The sequence below is a fragment of the Schistocerca piceifrons genome, chromosome 6, assembly GCF_021461385.2.
Source record: "Schistocerca piceifrons isolate TAMUIC-IGC-003096 chromosome 6, iqSchPice1.1, whole genome shotgun sequence".
Lineage (NCBI taxonomy): Eukaryota > Metazoa > Arthropoda > Insecta > Orthoptera > Acrididae > Schistocerca > Schistocerca piceifrons.
Window position 1 is genome coordinate 149,705,393 of NC_060143.1, and position 25,803 is coordinate 149,731,195.

Here is a 25,803-nt window from a genome sequence, read left to right on the forward strand (position 1 = left end):
GACTGAATCATATGTAGGTCAGATTGCTGCCTTGTTGCATAGTTATGAATATCTCCATTGAATTTTAATGTGCAGTCATTGTTTAACAGGTATGACTTGACAAATGTGATGATATTATAAATGTAGGCAGAGGGTAGTGTCATAATGCCATTTGTTTTGAAATGTTGTCTACATGATTCATTATGTCTTAGGTTACATATTATGTGTATAGCCTTTTTTTGCATTTTGAAAATATATCTACCCCCAGGTGAGTTCCCCCAAAATATGATTCCATACTGTAATGTACAGTGAAAGTAAGCATAATATACATGTATGAGAACAGATTTCATGACTGATTTTTTGAGTATCCTTAAAATGTAACACACAGTTGATAGCTTTTTTGAGATATAATTTTTGTGAGTCTCCCACTTAAGATTTTCTTGAAGCCATGTGCCAAGAAACTTAACAGAGTCCACACACGTAAGCTCTTGTTTATTTAGAATCACATCGGGCATTTCGTGTTTTTGGGATGAGAGTCTGAAGTTGATGTACGTTGTTTTCTGTATATTTATAATCAGTTTGTTCTTGTTGAACCATTTGCTGAGTGATGACATAAGCAGTTTAATTTTTTGGTTGTGGTCCTCTGTATAAGTACCTGTTATTAGTGTACTTGTGTCATCAGCAAATAGTGTGATATGTCCTGTAGCAAGCTTCGTGCTTCTGGCATCAATGTATAGCAGAAACAGTATGGGTCACAGGATTGAGCCTTGTGGCACACCATATCTAATAGGCATTGTGTCAGAGGAATGGACAGTACATTGATGTGTGGTTGTATTCTTTTTTTCAAAATTAATTTCAACTTTTTGTAATCTGTTTGACAGGTAAGATTCTAACTATTTGTTTGCAGTTCCTCTTATACCTTTAATGGCTAGCTTCTTAAGGAGTATGGTATGATCAATTACATCAAAGGCTTTGGATAAATGTAAAAAGATACCAGTAGAGATATCCTTATTATCCAGTGCTTTTAGGGTTTTGTTGAGATACTCATAAATAGCTGTGGTAGTGTCTTTTGTTTTCTAAAACCATGCTGGTGTTTTGTTACAGAGGATAGTTTATTTCTAAAGTCTTCCAGTCTGGTGTAAAATAATTTATCAAATATTTTTGAGAATGAGCTGAGTTGTGCTATGGGCCTATAATTGGCTACATCATTTTTAGGGTCCTTTTTGTGAAGTGGGGTAATTTTAGAAGTCTTTAGTAGGTCAGGGAAAACTCCATTTGTAAAGGGTGCATTTATTATGTGGGTTAGGAGTTCTACAACGGATTCTCCACATTTCTTCATGATTAAATCAGGAATGTTGTCACTGCCACTGGAGTACTTATTCTTTAGTCCTTTTATAGCTGTAAGTACTTCAGTATTGGAGACTTTGTGAAGAAACATTGATGCCTGTACTGGTATGGTTTCCATTAGTGTTTGGTGCTGAGTATTTGGTCTGTGGCAGTTTTTCTTTATTAGGTTTTCTGCTATTTTGCTAAAATAGTCATTAAAAACATTTACTATGATCACATGTGAAGGTACTTCTCACTGTGCAATGGGATAGCGCATCATGAGTTCGCACCTTGTGGTTATATTGTCAATAAGTTATCGACCAATTGCTTGAAGCAGTTGAAGACAATGACCAAAGTTGTGGCAAAACCACTCATGGAAATTGCATCATGATAATGCTTCTTCTCACACCCCAAAGCTTGTTCGTAATATTTTGGCAAAAAAAAAAAAAAAAAAAAAAAAAAAAAAAAAAAAAAAAAAAAAAAAAAACACCCACACATTATGTTGACTTAGCCACTCTATTTGCCAGACATTGCCCATTGCCACATGTGACATATTCCTATTCCCAAAGCTGAAGAGATCCCTGAAAGGATGTCATTTTGCCAGTATTAATGAGATAAAAAAAATAACTGCTGAAGGAGCTGAACACCATAAATCCATAATGACTAGTGCTTTCCATAAGGGCTTCCAAGGTTGGAAAAAGTAGTGGGACAAGTGCATTATATCTGAGGGAAATTATGGGGAAGGGGACAAAGTTGATGTTGATGAGTAAATAAAGATTCTTTAAGAAAAACAAACTTTTTGACCATGCTTTGTACCAATATCTTTCACCCAGATTCAACTTGATGCAAGGCCTAGTCAGATTAAAGCCATTGTTGGTGACAGAGTTGGTAGCTTTTTGTATTAAATTCTGCATCTTGTATAGTCCCAAAAAATTCTTCAAACTGCAATATAGATGCACAGTAAGTAACATTTTGCTATTTGCTTTCCTTCATGGTGTTGAAATTTTGATGGACAGCCGTACATTTACAACAATAAATTAATGGGCTGCTGCTCATTTGTGATTAATTTAATAACAATAGCAAATGATGACCAAGTGGAACAAAATGCGGACCAATGCAGGAAGAGGAGGTGCTGGTAACCACATCGAGTTGGTCATATACGTAAAAATTTCCTGGCTCGCATTGAATGCCTATAGCTGTTGAGCCTAGCAGATGCAGAAGAACAAAATACTTATTGTTATATCTTTCTGTAGCATGGAACTTATGCAGCTGTTGGTATGAGTTATCATTAAAACAGCATGTGTGTGCCACTCTCAAAAGCCATGGAACTGTATAGTGTGAATTTAGAAATACAGAATAAATAATTCAATATTGTAGTGGTATGCGGAAAGTACAATGCTACTACTTTGAGTCAGTTATTCGTTATGGCATAATCTTCTGGGGGAATTCAGCAAATGTCACTAGGCTCCTAGTATTACAAAAGAAAGTAATTAGAAACATGTGTGTTGCAAAAAAACGGGAATCCTGTCGACCACTGTTAAAAAATTTAAAAGTACTATCTATCCCCTCACTTTACATATATGAGATGGTGGTGTTCCTATATAGAAATCAACATACACTGGACAATTTCCATTTTGACCACAACTACAGCACTCGCCACAGAGATAACTTCAAACTTCCAACACATCGTTTAAAACTTTATGCCCAAATGCCAGAGTATATGGGGTTAAAAATTGTCAATAAAATAAAAGGCAGTAATATATTTAAAATGGAGATTGGTTCACTGAAAAGATTGCTCTTTACTCTCCTGGTGGAAAAGTGTTATTATTCTGTCAATGAATTCATTGAGGACAGCTTCACAATTTGAACACAGGGATTGTAATACATTTATTATTTTATGTACATGTGTAGCTGTAACTTAGAAATGTAAAATATAATGTAAACTTTGCATTTCTCTTAAAAAAGCGAAAAAGTTTCTTTTGTAAGCCTTGACATGTCTCCTGTACATCAAATCAAATGATTTGAAAATTGTATGTAATGAGATGAATAAACCACATAACATAACATAACATAACAATGTGCTTTCTTCATTGGTATAAAAATTTGTGCATTTCTTTGTGTGTTATCGTATTACACAGGCTATGTAATTAACAAAAGAAAGTAATCATTACATTTTTGTCATTTGGCTTTCATCAGCTATGCATCCTGCAGCACTACTGTTTGGAAGCACAGCAGCAGCAGACTGTGTTGATTCATCAGATGCAGCATTTGTTGAGGTCATCCACACCTCAACCCTGGGGTGGGCTGATCCTCTTGGCCACGCAGACTTTTTTCCGAATGGTGGTACATTTCAGGAAGGCTGTTCTGCTATTGATTTGGGTGAGGGACTTTCAGTATTTCCCCAAACGTTTTATTAAATTGTGAATACATTTTCTCTAGCTAATATGAGGGTCTCCTGAAAAGTAATGCCTCCAAGTTTTTTATGTGAAGACTCTTAAAGCTTTTTCAATAAAACATTCTACGCTTATATTCTTCATGTCTGCATATTTATTTCTCAACATAGTCATCCTGGCAGTGAACACATTTCTCCCAACAAGAGACCAGTCTGTTGATACCATCACTGTAGAATATTTGACATAGTTGATGGAACCACAACCACACCTTTGCTTTCATTGCTTCTTCATTATCAAACTAAAGTCCTTGAAGTTGTTCCTTAAGTTTTGGAAATGGATGAAAATCAAACAAGGCCAAGTTGGGGCTGTATGGAAGATGATCGATGATGGTGAACCCAAGGTGTCAGATTGTGTGTGGTCTGGCATTATCATGCAGAAGGAGAGGGCGCCACATTTGTGGACGAACTCCTCTGCATTTAGAAACTCAATTACGGCTTACTGTTTCTCATGCACCGACAAAGTTACATTACACACTGCCATGTTACAAGCTACAATTCAGAGCCCTCTAATGGCAGAGTGCTGTAAATATGTGGAGGTGAAGAATAAAGAGGGAGAATGTTAATAATGTCTGTTTTATTCAAAATATTTGAAGAGTTTTGGGGGCATTACTTTTCATCACACCCTTGTAGATTTTAAAAAACAATTTGCATGTTACTATTTTGAAACCAGTGGTGCCTGCAAGTAGGGTACCAGAAGCATGCTGTCAGTAACATCAGCATGCACTAACATGTACTAGGACTGCAACAGTAAGGAGGCTATAGATCTTGAATGAACTTTGTGCAATAGATCAGGCATGTTATAGCAAATAAATAATTCTGATTTCAGAATTGTGTGTGATCTCTGGCAAGTAAGAGAGGTGGTACAGCAATCTATGTCAAAAAAAAATCGTAGCTACAAAAGCCTCACAAAGTACAATAATACGCAAATAGAATCAGACATTGAATTCTCTTTAATTATCTTAACAGACTATAACCCATTGATGCTGAAAGTATATAGAGCCCCTGATGGGAACATCCAAGCCTTCAATCACTCCCTCAAAGCACTACTCACAACAATTCACTCACAAAACAAAAATCTATTAATAAGATGTTGATTTTAATATTGACTTCCTCACACCTGGAAAAAACAAAGATGAATTGTTGAATATTACAAATTCATTCAACTTATCCCCAACTGAAAACACACCAACCAGAATCACAAAAAATTGAAAAATAGCTCTAGATCAGATTTTCATAAACACAGACAAACTACACCACTGAATCAAAGTCATCAGCACCAGGAAGGAAAGCAAATAGCAAAATGTTACTTACTGTGCATCTATATTGCAGTATGAAGAATTTTTTGGTACTATACAAGATGCAGAATTTAATACAAAAAGCTACCAACTCTGACATCAACAATGGCTCTAATCTGACTAGGCCTTGCATCAAGTTGAATCTGGGTGAAAGATATTGGTACAAGGCATGGTCAAAAAGTTTGTTTTTCTTAAAGAATCTTTATTTACTCATCAACATCAACTTTGTCCCCTTCCCCATAATTCCCCTCAGATATAATGCACTTGTCCCACTACTTTTTCCAACCTTGGAAGCCCTTTTGGCTTTTCAGGCAGCTTCCATTGGGAAAATTGGGCCCTGACTTCAATGTCATACCCATATACCCAGGTTCTGTTACTTGTTAAAACCTTCTTTAGAAAATCTGGATCATTGTTGACACATATTTGTGATATCATTTTTGGTCAAAATTCAACAATTTCGGAACAAACTTTGCTGCTACACATTTCATGCGCAAACATCCTGATGCCAACATCATCAGTTACCTCACTGATGGTGATTCAATCATTTTACAGAATCATTTTCTTTATTTCTTCCAAATTGTCATCATTAATTGATGCGCTAGGGCATCTAGGACAGTCACCATCTTCATGTACTCTCTAGCCTCTTGGAAATGTTATCACTCATAAACTCTTGTTTTACTCATAAGAATTTGCCAAAAGCCACAGTCAACATTTTGAATGCAGTACTGTGCTTTATTCCATTTTCCAAACAAATTTAATGCAGATACTTTGCTATATCTTTTTCAAAAGTAAAAATTCACTGAGCCCCTGAAAACACGTATAAACTTTCCAAATGTCAACAATGAGCTAAATATTCAAAATAGCTGAAAATGCAAACATACATTGGGAGAGTGTGTACCATAAAGGTAAAAATTTTGAAAATCGAAAATATAAAGCTCAGGAAATTAAAAAATTCCCATTACTTTTTTATCACAACTTGTATGTGATCTCATGCCCATGCCAGAGTTTATCAGTCTTAGAGGTGGCTTGCCAGTCTCTCGGCAACCATTGACCAAATGTTTTCTGTGGGAGAGAGATCTACATACTAAGAGGGCCATGGCAACAGTGGAATACCCACTGTATCATAGTGGGTCAGGACATCATAGTGAGCATATGGTCTTGCAAGATAATTTCACAGAGATGTGGAATATAGGACACAGCCACCAGTCCTAACATATCAGAAGTGTAATGTCTGCTGTCCAAATTACTGGCTATGAGAACCAGTGATGGCCATGTAGTGTGCCCATAGCACCCCATACCACCGTGTCAGGTACTGGGGCCTTATGATTATCACAAATGCAATATGACAATGTCCATTCTCCTTGTATTCTCCACACATGGATATGTCCATTGTGATGCTGAATGCAGAACTGCAACATGTTTGAAAAGATGATGTGATGCTGCTCTTGTGTCCAGGGTTGTCACTGGGTGCACCAGTCTGTGTGCCTCTCTCTGCTGCCACAGCAATGAAAGCTGCAACAAAAGTTGCTATGCTGACACTCAGTAGTTCTGCAGATGTCACTGCCCTGTCCCTGTGAATACGTGTCTTGCTGACTATATGGCCTTCCTGAACCCAGTGATTCCACATTCACATGAAGGTTGTGGTATCACAATCATCATGAGCAGCAATACTACAGAATGATAGTTTGGAATCTTCAAATTCCAGCATATATTAGTAGATGTTTTAATTCTTACATGGAGCATAACACAATTTTCTTTTTTTAAAAGACATTTCAAATGTATTTTTTGACTTAGACACCTCCCGCAAAATCTTTCCATATATGCAGCATGCAGACAACTTTATTCCTACCTACTTTATGCGAATGCTACTAATTTGCATATCCGAGCATGCCAATTTTATATTTACTCAACATATAGCCAAGATGCTGAGTCACAGACAGACACAACAAAAAGACTGTCAAACGGACAAGCTTTTAGCCAAAAAGGGCCTTCATCATAATTGAACACAAAACACACACACACACACACACACACACACACACACACACACACACACTCTTAAGGAATTGAACTTGAACTATTGGTGTTTCTCCTTGGTAGATTTCTATGAAGTCACAACTGACAGTGAAGAACTCTTGGTATTTCTCTTGAAGCCACAACTGACACTTAAATTTATACAGATCTAACAACACTTGGCTCAGAAACTGGAACTAGACACATGGGACATTCCATTCTGGAAGTCATTAGGGAATTCAGTATTCTAAGATACACAATGCCAAGGGTGTGCCAAAAATACTAAAATTCAGGCATTATCTCTCACCAGGAGTAACACAGTTGCCAAAAGCCTTCACTTAATGACCGAGAGCAGTACTGTTTGTGAAGAGTTGTCTGTGCGGAATCAATTTGGGGCTAAAATGAACATATCCCTTAGGACACTGTGGCGAAATTTGGCATTTTTGGTCTATGGCAGCAGATGACCGATGTGAGCGCCTTTTCTAACAGCATGACATCACCTGCTGCATATCTCCTGGGCTTGTGTCCATATCAGATGGACCCTAGATGACTGGAAAACCATGGCCTGGTGAGAAGAGTCCCAATTTTGGTTGGTAAGAACTGACAGTAGAGTTTGAGTGTGAAGCAGACCACATACCCTGTTGAGTTGCTGCACTACACTGGGAAAAAGCAGGTCTGACACAATATTAGGAGCTATCAAACAACTTTTGTCACCTCAGTGTAATCATCCATCACAGTTCTGGCACATCATAATCAGTTAATAGAGCAACACAAGGAACCCAAACTTCACCATCAGTAATTGTAACAAGGTAATAAATACAGACAGATAACACTTCAGTTTCCAAAAGACATTTCTCAAGCACAAAATACAGAATTTTTTTAAGGTACCGATACTGTCAAACTTAAGGTGGAAATATTTTGATAATCAGGATGTTGACTAATAATTGTTTACAGTACATTAAAACCTGTTGAGCTATGAAAATACACGAAGCTGGTATGAAACAATATTGTGAGAAGGAAAGCTGCTGCTCACCATATAGCAGAGATGCCGAGTCGCAGATAGGTGCATCAAAGACACTCACAATTTGAGCTTTTGGCCATAAAGGCCTTTCATCAACAATACACACACACACACACACACACACACACACACACACACACACACACACACAATCCAAGTCACACACAAACAACTGCAGTCTCAGGCAACTGAAACCACTGGTGGAGACTGCAGTCATGTGCGCGCACATATGTGTATCCATTGTTGATGAAGGCTTTATGACTGAAAGCTTTAACTGTGAGAGTCTTTTTGTTGTGCCTGTTTGCAACTCAGCTTCTTGACTATATGGTGAGTAGCAACTTTCCTTTTCATAATACTGTTACATTCCATCCTGGATTTTCCATGTTTGAAACTGGTATGATATTTGTGCATGAGGAGCGATAAACAGATTTTTCAGGCTCTATCAAATACTTTTAAAATTTTCAACTGCAGCTGGACACTTAAAAAAATGTAGAAACATGAGATTCACAAGTGTCCCCCATGAGTATCAGTAGGTATAACGGACTTGAAGTATAAGTAAACAAATGCCTCCATTTATTCTGGAATAATAGTCAAAACTTTGACATAACACTCTTTGGACACTAAAATATTTACCAATTAGTCTTCCAATTGTTGCAGCAGCTCTGTTTCCAGCTATTCCTGCAACATGTGCTCCCAGACTGTGACCAGCAACTTCCATACTACCAGCATTAGCACCCTGCTGCACCAGAAAATCAATGAAATGTGCAACTATCTGACCAACCTCTGGAACTGCATTACGAGCCGGTACATACAAAATATTGCTTGCTGGTCCTCTCAAATCCACCATTATTACATTGTGATCTCCAGCCTGTATCCAACCAGTAAGGCACAAATTCTAAATCAAAACAATAGAGAAACTATTTTACAACTAAGAAGTTGTAAATTCCATGTTCTTCATAATTTTCAAGAAAGAATATTGAAAATAACTGCGTTGCTAATCCATAAAAAACCATATTTCAGAATCCATGAAATAAAGTTCACAGAACAGATTTAACTCTCATTCTTGTACATTACATTACGTTACATGAATAGAACTCTATGGAAACTGCGAAGCGGGATATCTAAAACATACAACGAAGTTAACTTTATGAAATATTACACTATTAGAGAGTTAATATTAATTAGTAGCATATGTTTGACACATTTCAGTTAGCTATGTTTATTTTTCCTGTTTATATGCACAATACGTTATTTATTCCAGAGTTCTGTGATGACACTTTGAGACAGCTATGTCACTGTCCAGTCAGTCAAATAGTACACATGTAGAACATAAAGTGAGGAAGCCCACTTTACATGTGTTGCGACCACGTGTAGTAAGCGTTGCTTCATGCAGTGGAGAATGGCAAAACAGAGGCACACCGGCAATCGAAGCGTTGCGAAGTAAGCTAATACAGATAGCCTTGCTGACAGCAGCAGCTACCAACAGACTGATGCAAGGACGCACACAGACCGAACGCCATACGAAGCCTGGAGAGTGCTGAGTAAGGAGAAGTGAGGCCAGCACGCTAAGTTACGCTGCAATGTACTGTGGGAGTAATAACAAAAGCTACTATTGAGGGTAAAAAATGTCCTCCTGCTGGATATAAATAGTGGAGCGCAGGCAGCAACAGACAAGCCATTAGGGAGCAGTTCAGATCTGAGGATGGACATGGTCTGTCCGAATGTTCAGTCTTCGTAGGTGACGATTCCAGAAGTCTGTTCCAGCTTGCAGGAGTCATTCGTTTGCCACCAGATGTCAACTTCAGCTCTGGAGGTCGGCACCATGGCTGACTAACTACAGTGAGAACTTCCAGCAGGACCGGCCGCAGTGCGGTCTTGGTCACAGGCGCCGCCGGGGACTCACACCCGGACCTCACGGCAACCCGGCCCCACGACCCGTGGTCCGTCCATGATGACGGGAGCTCGTGGATGTTGCGACTGACGGCTTTCCAGCTGCCGGTGCAGCAGGCGTCAGCAGCTGACCTCATGGTGACGCGGCTCCGAGTGGCAATGAGTTCACCTCAACCACAGGGCATACTGGCTTCAGCGGAGCACTGGTGGCCTAGTGCGATCAGCGGCACGTGTTGCACACATTGTCGGAGAATCTACACAGCAGCAGCCAGGCGGAGGGATCCGCAGGGCTGGGCAGCGATGATGAGGGAGAAATTGTAAAGAAAGTTCAATAAATAATTGTAAAACTCCACACCGTCTCAGTTCTTTGGCACAGCCACTGTGTCTGCTGCTAACAAGTAACAAACGGCCATAACAAGTGGTGCAGAAGCAGTAACAAGTGGCCATCAGTTGTAAAAAGGGGCGAGAAAGCATAACACATGCATGTAGATATATTACATACTACCATACATATTGATGTCAAAATACCTGTGCATGTCTAGCATAAAATGAGTGGACTTCCCCCATCACATTAAATATATCTGTCATTTTTTATTTCATCTTCCAAACAAAAAAGGTTTAACACTGCCATCATGAGCAGTTCTCTCCTACTTGAAAGTGGTGTAATTTGTATTTTCTTCTATGTTTCATATATAGCTCTTTACTTTAAAAAAGTTGCAACAAATTATATTAAGTTTAGTACTGCAAGCCATTCAGTTCCAAATATGCATCTCAAGCAAATTCTACTGTGCACCAAAAACTAGTTATTTTGATACAATAATTTTAGTATGAAACTATTTTTTTATTTATACAGATTCATTTGCAAATACAGTGTAGAATTACAGGTTTTGTTTGACTTCTAACAAATTTTTGCAAGTTAAAAGAAAAGGCTTATGAGTGACAGTAACAAATTTAATAGAATAGTTGGATTTCTATTATCTGCACTCTTTGTTTTCTTTGGAGTATAGTACTATCTATCTCCCTTCCCAAGGCTGTCTTTTGATGCAACATAGTTCTATCACATACAACATTTTAATAAGCAGTGTACATTGAAAGATGACCAATATTACTGGATATTGGCCTAATGTGATATATTACTTTTCTGTAATGAGAAACTGCAGATTCTTACCATGTAACTATAGAGCCATTGCTGGACTGTATACAACTGAATAAATATTTGGGAATAAAGTTTTGATATCTCACCTAGGCCCTCTGGTATTTGCAGGAAGAGGATCATTGTGAGCAACTATTTCTACCATGGTCCACATAGAGTCATAATGGTTGTCTTATAATGGTTGGATCATTGTTTCTACATCTACTATCTATGTGACTACTCTGTAGTTCACACTTATTTTAGCGCTTGGCAGAGGTTTCATAGAACTACTTTCAAACTATTTTTTGGGCATTTGACTCTCAAATAGCATGTGGGAAAAATAAAAATTTAAATGTTTCTGTGCAAGATCTGATTTATTTTATTACAATGGTCTTTTATCCAAACATAGTTAGAAGCCAATAAAATATTTTTACATTCAGAGGAAAAAACTAGTGTTTGAAATTTTGTGAAAATATCTCACAGCAATGAAAACCGGCTTCCCCAGTGACTGCCAACCCAACACTTGTACCATATTCATGACACTCTCTCCACTATTTCACAATAGTACAAAATGTGCTGCTCTTGTTTGAACTTCCTAGATGTCCTCCATCACTCCTATCTGGTAAGGATCCTAAGGATCCCATGCTACACAGCAATACGCCAGAAGAGGGCAGACAAGTATAGTGTAACAGTCTCTTTAATTGATTTGTTGCCATCTTCTAAGAGTTCTACCAATAATGCCCCCTCCACAACATGCAACTACGCAATGATTCCAATTTAAATTGTTCATAACTGTAGTCCCTAGATATTTAATTGAATTGACAACCTTTAAATGTGTGTGATTTATTGTCTAACTAAAATCGGACAGTTCGTAAATAATATGGTATTCACATAATAAAATTTGTGTGTTCTTAATAAAAAAAGTTGATGGATTTTCTTCTCAAACAACCTCTCATTTCAAGAGTATGTAAGCAGTAAACAGAGGTTGCAAATGGTGTCTGTGCAGCATTAGCAAACACTTTCCATCAACTGATCTATGCAGAACAGTGATTCCCATTGTTTCCGTGACCATAACCCACGAAGGTAATCAGCTATTAGCCAGTACTCCAAGCCCTCTTCCATGCATCCCTCCTTCACCCCGCCATTATCAACATTAGTGCCTAACCAAACTTCATGATGAAAGATAAATGATATTTAGTGCATTGTTTTAAATCATGAACTAAACATACTTCTAAGATCCTACAAAGATTATGTGAACTTGCTCGACATCCAGCAGCAGTTTATCGTAGTTCACTGGAGCAACAAAGAGTACCTACTCACTGGAAAAAGTACAGGTTGTTTCCATTTTCAAGAATGATCATAGGACAGATGCACATAATTATATTCCTGTATTGTTGACATCAATCTGTTATAGAATTATGGAACATGTTTTATGTTAAAGAATTATGACAGTTTTGGAAAATGAAAATTTCCTGTATAAAAATCAACATCAATTCCATAAACAGAGATCTTGTGACTCAGCATGTTCTGTTCCTCCATGAGACTCATATCACCATAGACAATAGCACCATGTTCCTTCACTTCAGAAAGGCATTTGACACAGTTCTGCACTGCTATTTTGTGAAAAAAATTACAAGCTTACTGAATATCAGACCAGATTTGCAACTGGATTCAATACTTCCTTGCAGATTGAACTCAAATGGCCACTGTTAACAGAACAAAGTTGACACATCTAAAGATAATTTCTGGAATATCCCAAGGAAGTGAGATGGGATTGTTATTATTTACAGTGTATATAAATTTTCTATTAGAAACCATCAGATGCTTTTTAACACTGTTTGCAGATTATGCAATTGTCTACAAGAAAGTAGCACTGTCAAAAGACAGTATCGATTTACAGAATGATCTACACAGCATTGATGAATGGTGCAGTCTCTGGCAGTTAACAATGAGTGTAAACAAATGTAACATACTGCCAATACATAGGAAAAGAAAACGTAAAACAAATAGTAGGAAAAGCAGACACAACACTGAGATTTACAAGAAGAATCTTAAGGAAATGTAGCTCATTCATGAAAGGAGTGGCTTACAAGGCACTTGTGTGACAGATTGTTGGATATTGTTCATAAATCTGGGACCCTTACCACATAAGATTGATAAAAGAGAGAGAGAGAGAGAGAGAGAGAGAGAGAGAGAGAGAGAGAGAGAGAGAGAGAGAGAAGATTCAAAAAAGAGTGATCATTTCATGTCAGAATTATTAATTAGGTTGGCGTGAAGGTGTTGCACATTGCATAGGAGGTTTACTATCGAAATTTCAAGAGAGTACTTTTTGAAAGAAATTACTTCCCCCCACATACATCTTATGAAATGACTGCAACGTGAAAATTTGAGAAATTAGAGCTAATATGGAGGCTTACCGACAACCTTTCTCCCCCTGCACCATTTACTAGTGGAACAGGGAAAGGAGGATCAGTTAGTGGTACCATAAGTACCCTCTGCTACACACTGTATGGTCAATTGTGGAGTACTGACATAGATGTAGATGTACTGCTTATTCATAACAACCATTTTTTATAGAGTGATGAAGCTGTTCTGAATGCAGTGCAAGTGCTACCTGCAACACCTTCTCAAAAAAGAAAGCTAATTGTCACATTCAACAAACTGTAACTTCCATGGCAAAGTTTCATATGTTAATGCTCATACTTGAAAAAATAAGTACTGGCAACTTATATAATAAGTACAACAGTCTTAAGAAATAGTGATATCATTAGTGATCTTGATGCCACTGATGACTACCACCCAATAGCGGTAGCAGGCATTTCAACCAATAACCCTTCTCCAGCATAAGTGTGGAATAGTACCTTTCTGTCCAATGTCGATGGACTGCCAATGGTATCCACAGGAGATGAGCTACCAATGTCCCTTCTTCTGCGTCAGAGCAGGAATATTAGCCTATGACTATAGCCCACCAATGGTAGCCATATGAATTTTAACCAATACTATCACTTCTCCAGCACGAATGCCAGAAAACTCTCCATTTATAAGTGGATGTAACACTCGTCTCTGACAGTGTTCTAGCAGTAGTGGACATGAAAAGATCCTGAGGAAGATCCCAGCAGAGGGGTCGAAACGTCATACATTTTAGAAGAAACATGACGCAGCCTAATAACCCAGAAGACATTAACTTCAGTTCCAATGACCACAAAAACCTGCAGACGTATATAAAATGCTTGAAACATCCTGATCTTTTCTGGTCAGCAATGTCAGTACATTGCTCACACATCGTGAAAGTGCACAGTCATCTCTGAGGTTCATATTGATTGCATTTCCAACACTAATACAACTTTTGACAGTTGGTAGATGGGATTATTGTATCATGTCTCTTAATCATACACAAATTAAGAATATTAAACAATGTTAAATAAAAATTTGGTTACTTAAAATCTAATGGGCTCATTGAACATAATCATTTCTGGCATTTAAATAAATATATTTTCCTACCTTTCATGATTACCATTAAATGGACTCTAATTTGAAATTGGCATAAGGATTTCAGATCAAAAAAATAAAAATGTTTTAAATGATACAATGTATATACATATACCTGTTGGACATTTACACTAGCATTATGGCCAGCTTTTGTTTTTGTGTACATCTGGTGCCAACTGCTAACAAGAAGCGCTTTTCTATGTTTATCTGATTCTGCTTAAAAATACATACTTACTGCCTCTAAGTTGTCCTCACTAGCTAGACACCCATGAATTGCAAATCTTGTGGGATGTGAAGCACTGAAGGGACCAAGAGAAGAGGCATCTCCAATCGTCATATACTGTGGACTTGTTGGGTTTGACCCCCACGAAATGAATATCAGTAATGCATTATCTTATCTGATACTGAAGAAGCCTCTAAGTGTTGTTCACATGTATAATTGAAGAAAGTAAAATTTATTTATCTGTTAATTTGTCAATTGCAGAATTGCATAAACGTATACTTCAAATAATCCACGAAAACAGGAAAGATTAAAATAAGGAGACTAATCTAAAAACAAATATAGCATAGTAAACTGAGAATTCCATAAAGTTCATTATGAATGACACTCACCATCTACACTCCTGGAAATTGAAATAAGAACACCGTGAATTCATTGTCCCAGGAAGGGGAAACTTTATTGACACATTCCTGGGGTCAGATACATCACATGATCACACTGACAGAACCACAGGCACATAGACACAAGCAACAGAGCATGCACAATGTCGGCACTAGTACAGTGTATATCCACCTTTCGCAGCAATGCAGGCTGCTATTCTCCCATGGAGACGATCGTAGAGATGCTGGATGTAGTCCTGTGGAACGGCTTGCCATGCCATTTCCACCTGGCGCCTCAGTTGGACCAGCGTTCGTGCTGGATGTGCAGACCGCGTAAGACGACGCTTCATCCAGTCCCAAACATGCTCAATGGGGGACAGATCCGGAGATCTTGCTGGCCAGGGTAGTTGACTTACACCTTCTAGAGCACGTTGGGTGGCACGGGATACATGCGGATGTGCATTGTCCTGTTGGAACAGCAAGTTCCCTTGCCGGTCTAGGAATGGTAGAACGATGGGTTCGATGACGGTTTGGATGTACCGTGCACTATTCAGTGTCCCCTCGACGATCACCAGTGGTGTACGGCCAGTGTAGGAGATCGCTCGCCACACCATGAAGCCGGGTGTTGGCCCTGTGTACCTCGGTCGTATGCAGTCCTGATTGTGGCGCTCACCTGCACGGCGCCAAACACGCATACGACCATCATTGGCACCAAGGCAGAAGTGACTCTCATCGCTGAAGACGACATGTCTCCATTCGTCCCTCCATTCACGCCTGTCGCGACACCACTGGAGGCGGGCTGCACGATGTTGGGGCGTGAGCGGAAGACGGCCTAACGGTGTGCGGGACCGTAGCCCAGCTTCATGGAGATGGTTGCGAATGGTCCTCGCCGATACCCCAGGAGCAACAGTGTCCCTAATTTGCTGGGAAGTGGCGGTGCGGTCCCCTATGGCACTGCGTAGGATCCTACGGTCTTGGCGTGCATCCGTGCGTCGCTGCGGTCCGGTCCCAGGTCGACGGGCACGTGCACCTTCCGCCGACCACTGGCGACAACATCGATGTACTGTGGAGACCTCACGCCCCACGTGTTGAGCAATTCGGCGGTACGTCCACCCGGCCTCCCGCATGCCCACTATATGCCCTCGCTGAAAGTCCGTCAACTGCACATACGGTTCACGTCCACGCTGTCGCGGCATGCTACCAGTGTTAAAGACTGCGATGGAGCTCCGTATGCCACGGCAAACTGGCTGACACTGACGGCGGCGGTGCACAAATGCTGCGCAGCTAGCGCCATTTGACGGCCAACACCGCGGTTCCTGGTGTGTCCGCTGTGCCATGCGTGTGATCATTGCTTGTACAGCCCTCTCGCAGTGTCCGGAGCAAGTATGGTGGGTCTGACACACCGGTGTCAGTGTGTTCTTTTTTCCATTTCCAGGAGTGTATATGGGGGGAGTTAGTAATACAGCAAGAAAACATTTGTAATTGACTTACTTTAACCAAATCACCCATCAATGTTTATTACCACATTAACATTAGTATTCCAGAATGAAATTTTCACTCTGTAGTGGAGTGTGTGCTTTATGAAACTTCCTGGCAGATTAAAACTGTGTGACAGATGGAGAGAAACTCAAGGCCTTTGCCTTTTGTGGGCAAGTGCTCATTCTGAAAACATCTCCTAGGCTGTGGCAAAGCCATGTCTTTCCAATATCCTTTCTTCCAGGAGTGCTAGTTGTGCAAGCTTCGCAGGAGAGCTTCTGTGAAGTTTGGAAGGTAGGAGATGAGGTACTGGCAGAAGTAAAGCTGTGAGGACATGGCATGGGTCGTGCTTGGATAGCTCAAATGGTAGAGCACTTGCCCATGTAAGGCAAAGGTCCCAAGATGGAGGCTCGGTCCGGCACCCAGTTTTAATCTGCCAAGAAGTTACAACATAAGTATTGTTTATGCCACTAAAATCATATATTCCTGGATTTGCTATCAGTGATCAAAAATGGCATTATATGAGTGAGTTATTCGAGAGATGGAAGAGTTACCAACTTCAAATAAAATGCTGCTCTTCTAATGTTAACTGGTTAAGCTGTCCATAGTATACCTGTTTAGCTACAAATGCAGTAGCGTCTGGAATTTTTTAGTTCCAGCACTAATAATAATACCCTAATTGTCAGCAGTAATTACACTTCTGACAAGCTGTTTACATACAAGCTAAATATTTATATCTCATATACGATGCGTATTTTTAAAGTAAGTACAGTTTTGAAATTAAAAAAAGACGTGCTAAGATATCTCAATAATTTTATTTTTCCATGAAAGCCTGTACCTTAATCTACTTTTCTATATAATTTCCATCAATATTGAGGCACTTATCATAAAATTGTACCAGTTTATGAATACCCTCCTCATAGAAGTCTGCCACCTGACTTGTTAACCACTGCATCACCACTGTTTTGACTTCGTCATTGTCTTGAAGATGCTGACCGCCCAGGTGTTTCTTCAAGTGCAGGAACATATGGTAGTCACTGGGCACAAGATCGGGGCTGTATGGAGGATGATCTAGAGTTTCTTTGGTCTGATTCGCCTCATGCAGACGGGCATTGTCTTGCAGCAAAACGATGCCCTTGCTCAACTTCCGTGGACTGTTGCTTTGATTATGGTGTGACGTAGGCCACCCATGTTTCATTGCCCGTAACAGTTTGGCTTAAGAAATCATCACCGCCATTGTGGTACCACTCAAAATGCTGTCTAAACGCTTGGTTTTGTGCACATCCGTCAACACTTTCGGTACACGACGGTGCACACAATTTTCGGTAATTCAAGTGCTCGGTCACAATACCATACAAAACACTACAAGAAACATTAGGAAAGTCCTCCCACAAGGAGGATATTGTAAAGCGTCTGTTTTCTCTCACCTTATTGTCCACTTCCTACACCAAACTTTCATTAACGACCGAAGGACGTCCACTCTGTTGTTCGTCATGCACATTTGTGCGGCCATCTTTAAATGCTCTCACCCAATTTCTTACCATTCCACTCATAATGTTTCCTCCATAAACTGCACAGATCTCATGATGAATATGGATCACTTTTAGGCCTTTAGCACTAAGAAATCTTATAACAACCTGTACTTCACAGTCAGCGGGACTCACGATTATCGGAGGCATCTTAAAAGCTCAGTACACAAAGTAAACAAGGAGGAATCAGACTGTAATGGCGTCAGTGTGTAGATTAAGGTACAGGCTTCCATGTAAAAATAAAATTATTGAGATATCTTACCATGTCTTTTTTTAATTTTGAAAACAGTACTTACTTAAAAAACACGTCTCGTATTATAAAAATGTATGTTCCATATCTCCTTCTCAACAACTGGATTAATTTCAACCAAACTTGGTACACCTATTACTTGCCAGCTAAAAAGCTGCTCTCTGGGGGTTGGAATGACCTGCCTCTCAGATAGGTGGAAATGGGGCCAGGAAATAAGTAAAACACACTGTGTGCAAATATCCAGAACATATTCATCCCGTATCTGAGAATGAGAGCACTTAGCAACTTTCAACAAACTTCGCACATAATTTCAAACTTTCACAAAACTTTTTCTTGGTGAGACCCTCACAAAATGATTGAAGGAAAAAAGTTTATGACTTAATATATTTTTGCTGTTCTTGCAGTAATACTGCTGCATCAGGCATAATGTTTTAATTTCATCAGGGATGATGCTTCAAAGTATTACTTCTTAACTAATAATTCCATTCAATAAACATTTTACAGACAATGTCCACATATATGTCTGAATGTTGTACACCAAATAGTTGAGGATATATATCATTAACAGTAAGATGCATGAAAAACTATGTTTTCTTAAAACAGAATGCAAATTACTCAGACTATACTCATCCAATGCTTGATAATAAGAGCATTTAGTGACTCCCAACACACTTTAATCATCATTTCAAACATTTCCTAAACTGTTTCTCACTTAACATCATATATTTAAGAAGTTAACTCATTTGCAATGCAATCAGTAGTCTGGGGCTGTTTTATGCAAGGGGATTTGATTATTTAAAGAATCAAGCATTTACCAGTACTTACTATCTGGAAAGCAGCAGTGTGGGTTTAAGACCTACCTACATAACACATGGATAAAAATGAAAAGGTGTGGCATTCATGAATAGCTTAGGAACACCTTGAGAAATTTCAGGCAAAGCTGTTAGGTACATGCAGGGCCATATTTAGGCATGTGGAAACATGTGCACTACACAGGGTGGCAAAATTTTGGGGGTGGCAGAATGCTGTCATCAAAAAATTATTTTTTAAAGTATAATTTTAATGTGCATTGGATTATCATTCAGTGATTCTCTGGCAAAATGTTGACAAACATTTCTACCTGTCATTAAACTTGTGTTTTACTGTGAGTCCACCTGTATAACATCTTCCATGTACAAGCGCATTAATCTTGTAGGTTACGGTAAGACACAGATGTCAGTAGCATAAAAATAGGCACTATCACTTATTCTACATTTTAAACAGTCACTTAAACTGTTTTTGGCATAATGCAGGCTTTAATACTGAATGCTAGTAATTGTTCTTGTTAAATAAATAAATATCTGTGCAATGTGATGTATAAATGTTCATGTACCACTGTAATTGCATCAATTGACTTGTCTTACATTACTTGTACACTGGTTGTATAATATATAGTCAAGAGAACCAAATAAATAAATAAATAAATAAAATAAAAAACAGCCCTCCACATAACTGGGTATCCTACAAGATCTTGCATGTAGCACACTGTACAATTCTTCATTCGATTTAAAAGCAAATCAAAATGTCATTAACTTAATTACAGGCCACTGATGATGCTTTACCTCAATAAAGCAAAACGTGTCTGGTGAGAAAATTTCGCAGTTTTGTAGTTGCAACGACACAGCAAAAATACCCTCAAGAATTCTTCATCCATTTGTGGTTACGAAGGTGTCATACACAACACAATATCATTCCACATGGTTCTCAGCTTAAAATTAAAGTATGTAATTCATTTATTCAAGTTCACTGTATTTTGGAACAGGTCAGTTGAATGGGATTGTAACAAGTATGTTGGACTGATTAAATTTCACATTTAAGTGAGCTAATTTTGATATAGGGTAGTGATTTTCTTTGATTTTTACCATATATTGTGTCCAAATTTGATGTTTCTGTGGCAGTTTTTCAGTAAAAGGGGCTATTGAATTACAGTATTTATTTTATTGTATTTGAGTACTGAAATTGCACATATGCTTTGTATTATATGTTATTTAAATACTTCGTTAAATTTAAAATTCATGTTAGTAATTGCACAGTGTTACTGTAAGGTAGTTCGTAAATGAATAGCAATGCTGAACTACTTTAGAAAGAGGGGTGTAAAATAAACTACTGCACATGGGTGTCACACACCCTAAATACTGCCCTTGGGTAAATGACTTGTTACTTGTATAAAAATACTGTGAGAATAAGAGTCCCTTCTACCACGAGAAGCAGGGCTGTGGATAAGGAATGGTGGAAAAAAAAATTTTTGAAACTGACTTTCTGGTGTTTATTTCCTGCATTCAGTTGACTTTGAGTAGTTCTGCAGAGAATCAGGCATATGAGTGTGTAATATATATGGGGTAGTCAAATGTAAATGGAACACCTGCCACAACAGAAACATAGAACAGTTCTATTCAAAAGTAATCACCACATACATTAAGACAATTATCCCAATGGGAGACGAGACGATCAATTCACGGTTTGTAGAACACCGCTGGCCACTGGTGGATCCATAACAGTACCCATTCTTGTACTTCTTCATCTGACTGAAACTGATGCCCATGCACGTCTTTCTTCGGGTCACCACAGATGTGAAAACCACATGGTGAAAGATGTGGGCTGTACAGAGGATGTTGCAGTGTTTCCCAACCAAACTGCTGAAGCACAGTCCTTGTCTGATTGGTGGTCTGGGGGTGAGTGTTATCATGCAACAGGATGATTCCATCTGGAAAGATTCCTGGGTGTTTAGACTTTATGAGACATCACAGTTTCTGTAAAGTGCCCTCATAGTGCTTCGCATTAATTGTGGTCCATATTCGAGGAACTTTGTCATTTGCCCTTGGGCTGTCCGAATGCTGTCGGATGGAATCATCTCGTAGCATGATAACACCCGCTTACACACTGTGAATCAGACAAAGGCAATTTGGTTGGGAAACACTGCAACATGGCCTGGATCTTTCACATTGTGATGTTCACATCTTTGGCAAGCTGAAGGAAGGAAGACATGCATGGATGTTGGTATCAGATGAGAAAGTGCAACAGATGGTGCAGTTGTGGATCCATCATCAACAGAATTGATCATCTCGTCTCCCAGTGGGATAAATGACTTAAAGTGTGTGGCAATTACTTTTGAATGGAATCATTCCACAGTTCCAGTTTGGTCGGTGTTCAGTTTTCATTTGACTTCCCCCAAATGTCACGAACACATATATTCAGCAATTCCTCCTAAGTTTCTGGATCAATTTCAGCAAAATTTGGAACACATTTTATTTACTTGAGAGGGGAGGCAGAAAATGGAAAGAGTGGGGTTAGGAAGAAGAAGACAGACAGAGGGGAGGGTCTAAGGACAGAGAGAGTGGTAGGGGAAGATGGGCGGAGACAGGGGACATGGAGAGACAGAGAGAAAGAGAGAGAGAGAGAGAGAGAGAGAGAGAGAGAGAGAGAGAGATAGAGGGGGTGAAGAGGGGAGGAGGAGGTGGATAAAGAGAGGAAGGATGGTGATGATGATGTTTTGTTTTTGGGGTGCTCATCTGAGTGGTCATCAGTGCCCGCACAAGTCCCAGTTTTTACACAGTTCAGTTTTTACACAGTCCAATCTTGCCACTGTCACAAATGATAATGATGATGATGAAATGATGAGGACAACACAAACACCCAGACCCTGAGCAGAGAAAATCCCCAACACCGCTGGGAATTGAATCCGGGACGCCATGATCCAGAGGCAGCAATGCTAGCCACTAGACCATGAGCTGCAGATGAGAGGAAGGAGGAGGAGATGACAGAGAGAGGAGGAAGGAGGAGAGAGGAGAGAGGATGGAGATGGAAATACTAACAGAAGACTGGAATAAATAAATACATAGACAACATAGGGTTTCTCAGCTAGTAATCTACAAAGAGTAGGGAACAAAGTATGAGGCATATATTGCTTAATACCTCCTCATTTGGTGAATACCAGTAGGTTTATTCCTGTGTCCAGGGTTTTTAAAGGGAGCCTCTGTTGCTTATTAGTCAAGAAAAGACAGGCAATCACACAATAACTTTATAAATGGCACTTGAGCACCCTGATCAATCATGAGAAACATTCAAACAATTATAACTGAATTCCATCTGCTCTTTGGGTTGTCCATTCAGTACAAATGCCTGCAATCTTGAGAACAGAGTGCCATTGGTCACAGTAGTGTCACTTACTCTGCTCCTGACTGTCAATCGCAAAAGTATTTTACCTGCATTATAATAGCATAGAATTTGCAAGAGTATTCTGTGAAAATTTTACAAAGAGGCAGATGGGCTAGCCAGTACCCATACCCAGGAGGCAGAACTCAGCACAGCTGGTAATGACAATGTAAATGAATGCTACCTTTTGAAACAGCATGCAGTATTTTAGGTGACATAGGCGGACTAGATAGTTTGTCTTTTTCCACAGATATTAGTTGTTTTTGTTTTTACTGACAGACTATTTCATAATTTACATTAATTTTATAAATAGTTTAATTTCATTACTTGAAACTCATTTATGTGGATGTATTTTTATACCACTACCTTTCTGGCCAGGAACTTACAACATTCTGTAAGCTGTTAAATAGACTGTTAATGGCTGTCTGGCTAGAGCCTCCATCATTGATCAGAATTTGATAAATCTGAACAGTCCAAATTTGGGCAATAAATAATTCCATATTATCTTCATCAATAACATATTGTAATAAATTGTGCTAAAATTCCCTAATACTCTGAGTCTCTAGCATCTCTTATTAATCAAGCTTTTAATTACTTTATAATTTTTGGGCTATGTCTCCTTACTGGCATGCATACTATGATGGTAAAACAGAATTTATAAAACTGCAAGGTATAGGACATGTCAAGATTCATAGAGAGACTTTAATCTGCTTCTGCATAAACAGTACCTTTCTCTTTCCTTTCTGATGTTGTACAGTAGCTTGATCTGACCCTACACCCCTCAATGAACATCTTTGTAAATCTATGAGTGCCAAATTATGTTGGTCTACTGACATGCATAGTACCTCTTCAGACAAACCATGTGATCTTTAATTTTCTCATATTTATGTAATAAACTTTTAAATTTTTGAGTGAATGATAATAGCTGTTAAATTTGAGTTTACTGTTGTAGATAGAAAACAAGAGACTTAGCTGAACAGTTAAGATATTTCAGCTACTTATTATGTAGAAATAAATAACAGTGCAGAGCCAAGAAATAATGTTGATCAAATCTATGACCTCAAGTTGCAAAATTTTGTCAGTGAGGTACCCTACAATTCGCTAAAGTTGATTTTTGGAGTTAATGCAGGAAGGAACTACTGTTTCATGGCTAAGAGGGATCTTCATATACTAAACTAGTCAATGCTAACAGAAAATCCTCAGATTCCTTAGGCTTAGCAAGCCATCTGAAGAGTGGCTATTTCAATCGCTCTCAACCATCCATGGAGATGAAAACGAGAAAAGAACTCAACTTCTTGGGGGCTGGGAATGAGTTATCACCCTCTGGAAGGTAACGCAAATCCAGCGAGTGTGAGAAGAAATATTAATAGAAGACACAACACTCAGTCTGGATGTAAAAACAGTTACAAATGGAGAATGGGATCTCTTAATGTGATAAGCATGAGAGGAAAGACAGAGGAAATATTGAATATAATGAAGAAGAGGAAGAACCATATATTTGGGCTCAGTGAAACAAAATGAAAAGGCACCAGTTCAGAATCGTTGAGAGGTGATTACAGTCTTTACTGGTATGGCCAACTAAAGGAGGCACAAAATGGAGTGGGTTGGTATTTCTCAGGATTAAGGCTTTTGTCTCTAAAGCTACTTTTATTAGTGGTAGAATAATCAAAACGAGAACAAGCATGGTGAACACTAGTTTCACAATATTTCAAGTGTATCCTCCTCAAAGAAAGTGCAGTGTTGAATAGAAACAAGAATTTTACAAAAAAAAAAAAACTAAAAGAAGAGGTACAACAAGAAAACACTATGATAATACAGATACGAATTCATAAGTTGGAACAGCAGATCTGGTTATGAGGAGGTGATGGACTTGGCTATGGAACAAGGAATATTAATGGAGAACATGTCCTAAATTTTTGCAAAAACAATAACATTTCAGTAAGAAATATGCACTTTTAAAGCCGGTCAGAGATCAACAGATGTATTTCAGATGAAACAGTACAACTATTGACTATATATTAATAGATAAACTTGTGGGAGAAACAGTAAGAGACACAAAAGTCACCCAACATGAATGTCTGGACAGTGACCACTGGTTTCTAGTGTCAGATCTAAATTATATCGTGAAATACCATGAAGAGAATAGAAGCCTTAGAATGTGGTGCTGTAGTAAACATATTCAAATGACCATAGGTTAAAGTGCTTATTCAGAGATGAAGAAGTTTACAAAAGACAGACTATAGTGAAGAACTGTGTCAAACCATTCTTCAGACTGAAGAATACAACAACATCACATGCAACTTCAACAAGAAGAACACTCATCAAGTCCTATAGTTTGGAGAGTTCTATCAGAACCAAAAGACACATAAATCAACTGCTAGCTTGTGAAACATTATTCCTTAGGTCTGCTCGACAAAAGACAAGGAGAGATAATACCAGAAGGGACCACATAAGGAGACCTGCACATTGAAGTGACATGGAGGAAAGGCTTACTGCATTGAGATTAAAGTGATTTGGTCATGTGAAATGGATGCAGCCTATCCAGGCTGCTATGCAGCGTCATAGCTATCAGATCTCCATCTGTGTCTACACTTTAATAGGGAATGCTCACAGCCAGAAGGCTCAGTGAGGTGCAAACATGTGAAGCAAGCATGAATCATACCAAGGAGATGCAATCGTGCTTCTTGTAGCCAAATGAGTGAGTTTGAAGGAAGTCAAATTGTGGCCTTGCAAGTGATGATCCTGGTATAAGTGGTCATGTGAACATTTTCACACCACAGGTGAGATTTTGGATATCCATGCAATGCAGATTCCTGCCAGGATTGTCATATTGTAAGGGCAGCATTGGCAGATAGTAACACCATAGCACAATTGCCACAAACTGGTTATTAGCAGTGAGACTATGGGCATGCACACCTCTAGCCCGTATTATACTTTCGCCACAGCATCAAAATGAACGGCTTGGGTGGTGCCATCAGAGAATAACTTGGAAGATGGAATGGCATGCCAGGGTCTTCAGTGATGAAAACAGATCCTGCCTGCATGCAAGTCATGGTCATTTCCATGTACAATGTAGATCTGGTGAGGGATGTGTCATCGAGTGCATTCATCCAAAACACACTGGCCCCACCTCAGACTTTATGGTCTGGGGTGAGATAAG

General features: G+C 38.9%; 2 protein-coding genes across 2 annotated transcripts in view; one reads left to right on the top strand and one right to left on the bottom strand.

Annotated features, from left to right (window-relative positions):
- LOC124803200 (lipase member H-like) overlaps nucleotides 1-4,738 on the top strand; it is an 88,078-nt gene extending 83,340 nt beyond the window's left edge. Inside the window, exon 7 of the mRNA XM_047264382.1 lies at nucleotides 4,724-4,738. Coding sequence (XP_047120338.1) covers nucleotides 4,724-4,738 — 15 coding nt within the window. The remainder of the gene's footprint in view (nucleotides 1-4,723) is intronic.
- Nucleotides 4,739-4,836: 98 nt separating this feature from the next.
- LOC124803201 overlaps nucleotides 4,837-25,803 on the bottom strand; it is a 128,926-nt gene continuing 107,959 nt past the window's right edge. The window contains exons 3-4 of the mRNA XM_047264383.1: nucleotides 8,720-8,981; nucleotides 4,837-4,931 (exon numbers count right to left, since the gene is read on the bottom strand). Coding sequence (XP_047120339.1) covers nucleotides 4,837-4,931; nucleotides 8,720-8,981 — 357 coding nt within the window. The remainder of the gene's footprint in view (nucleotides 4,932-8,719; nucleotides 8,982-25,803) is intronic.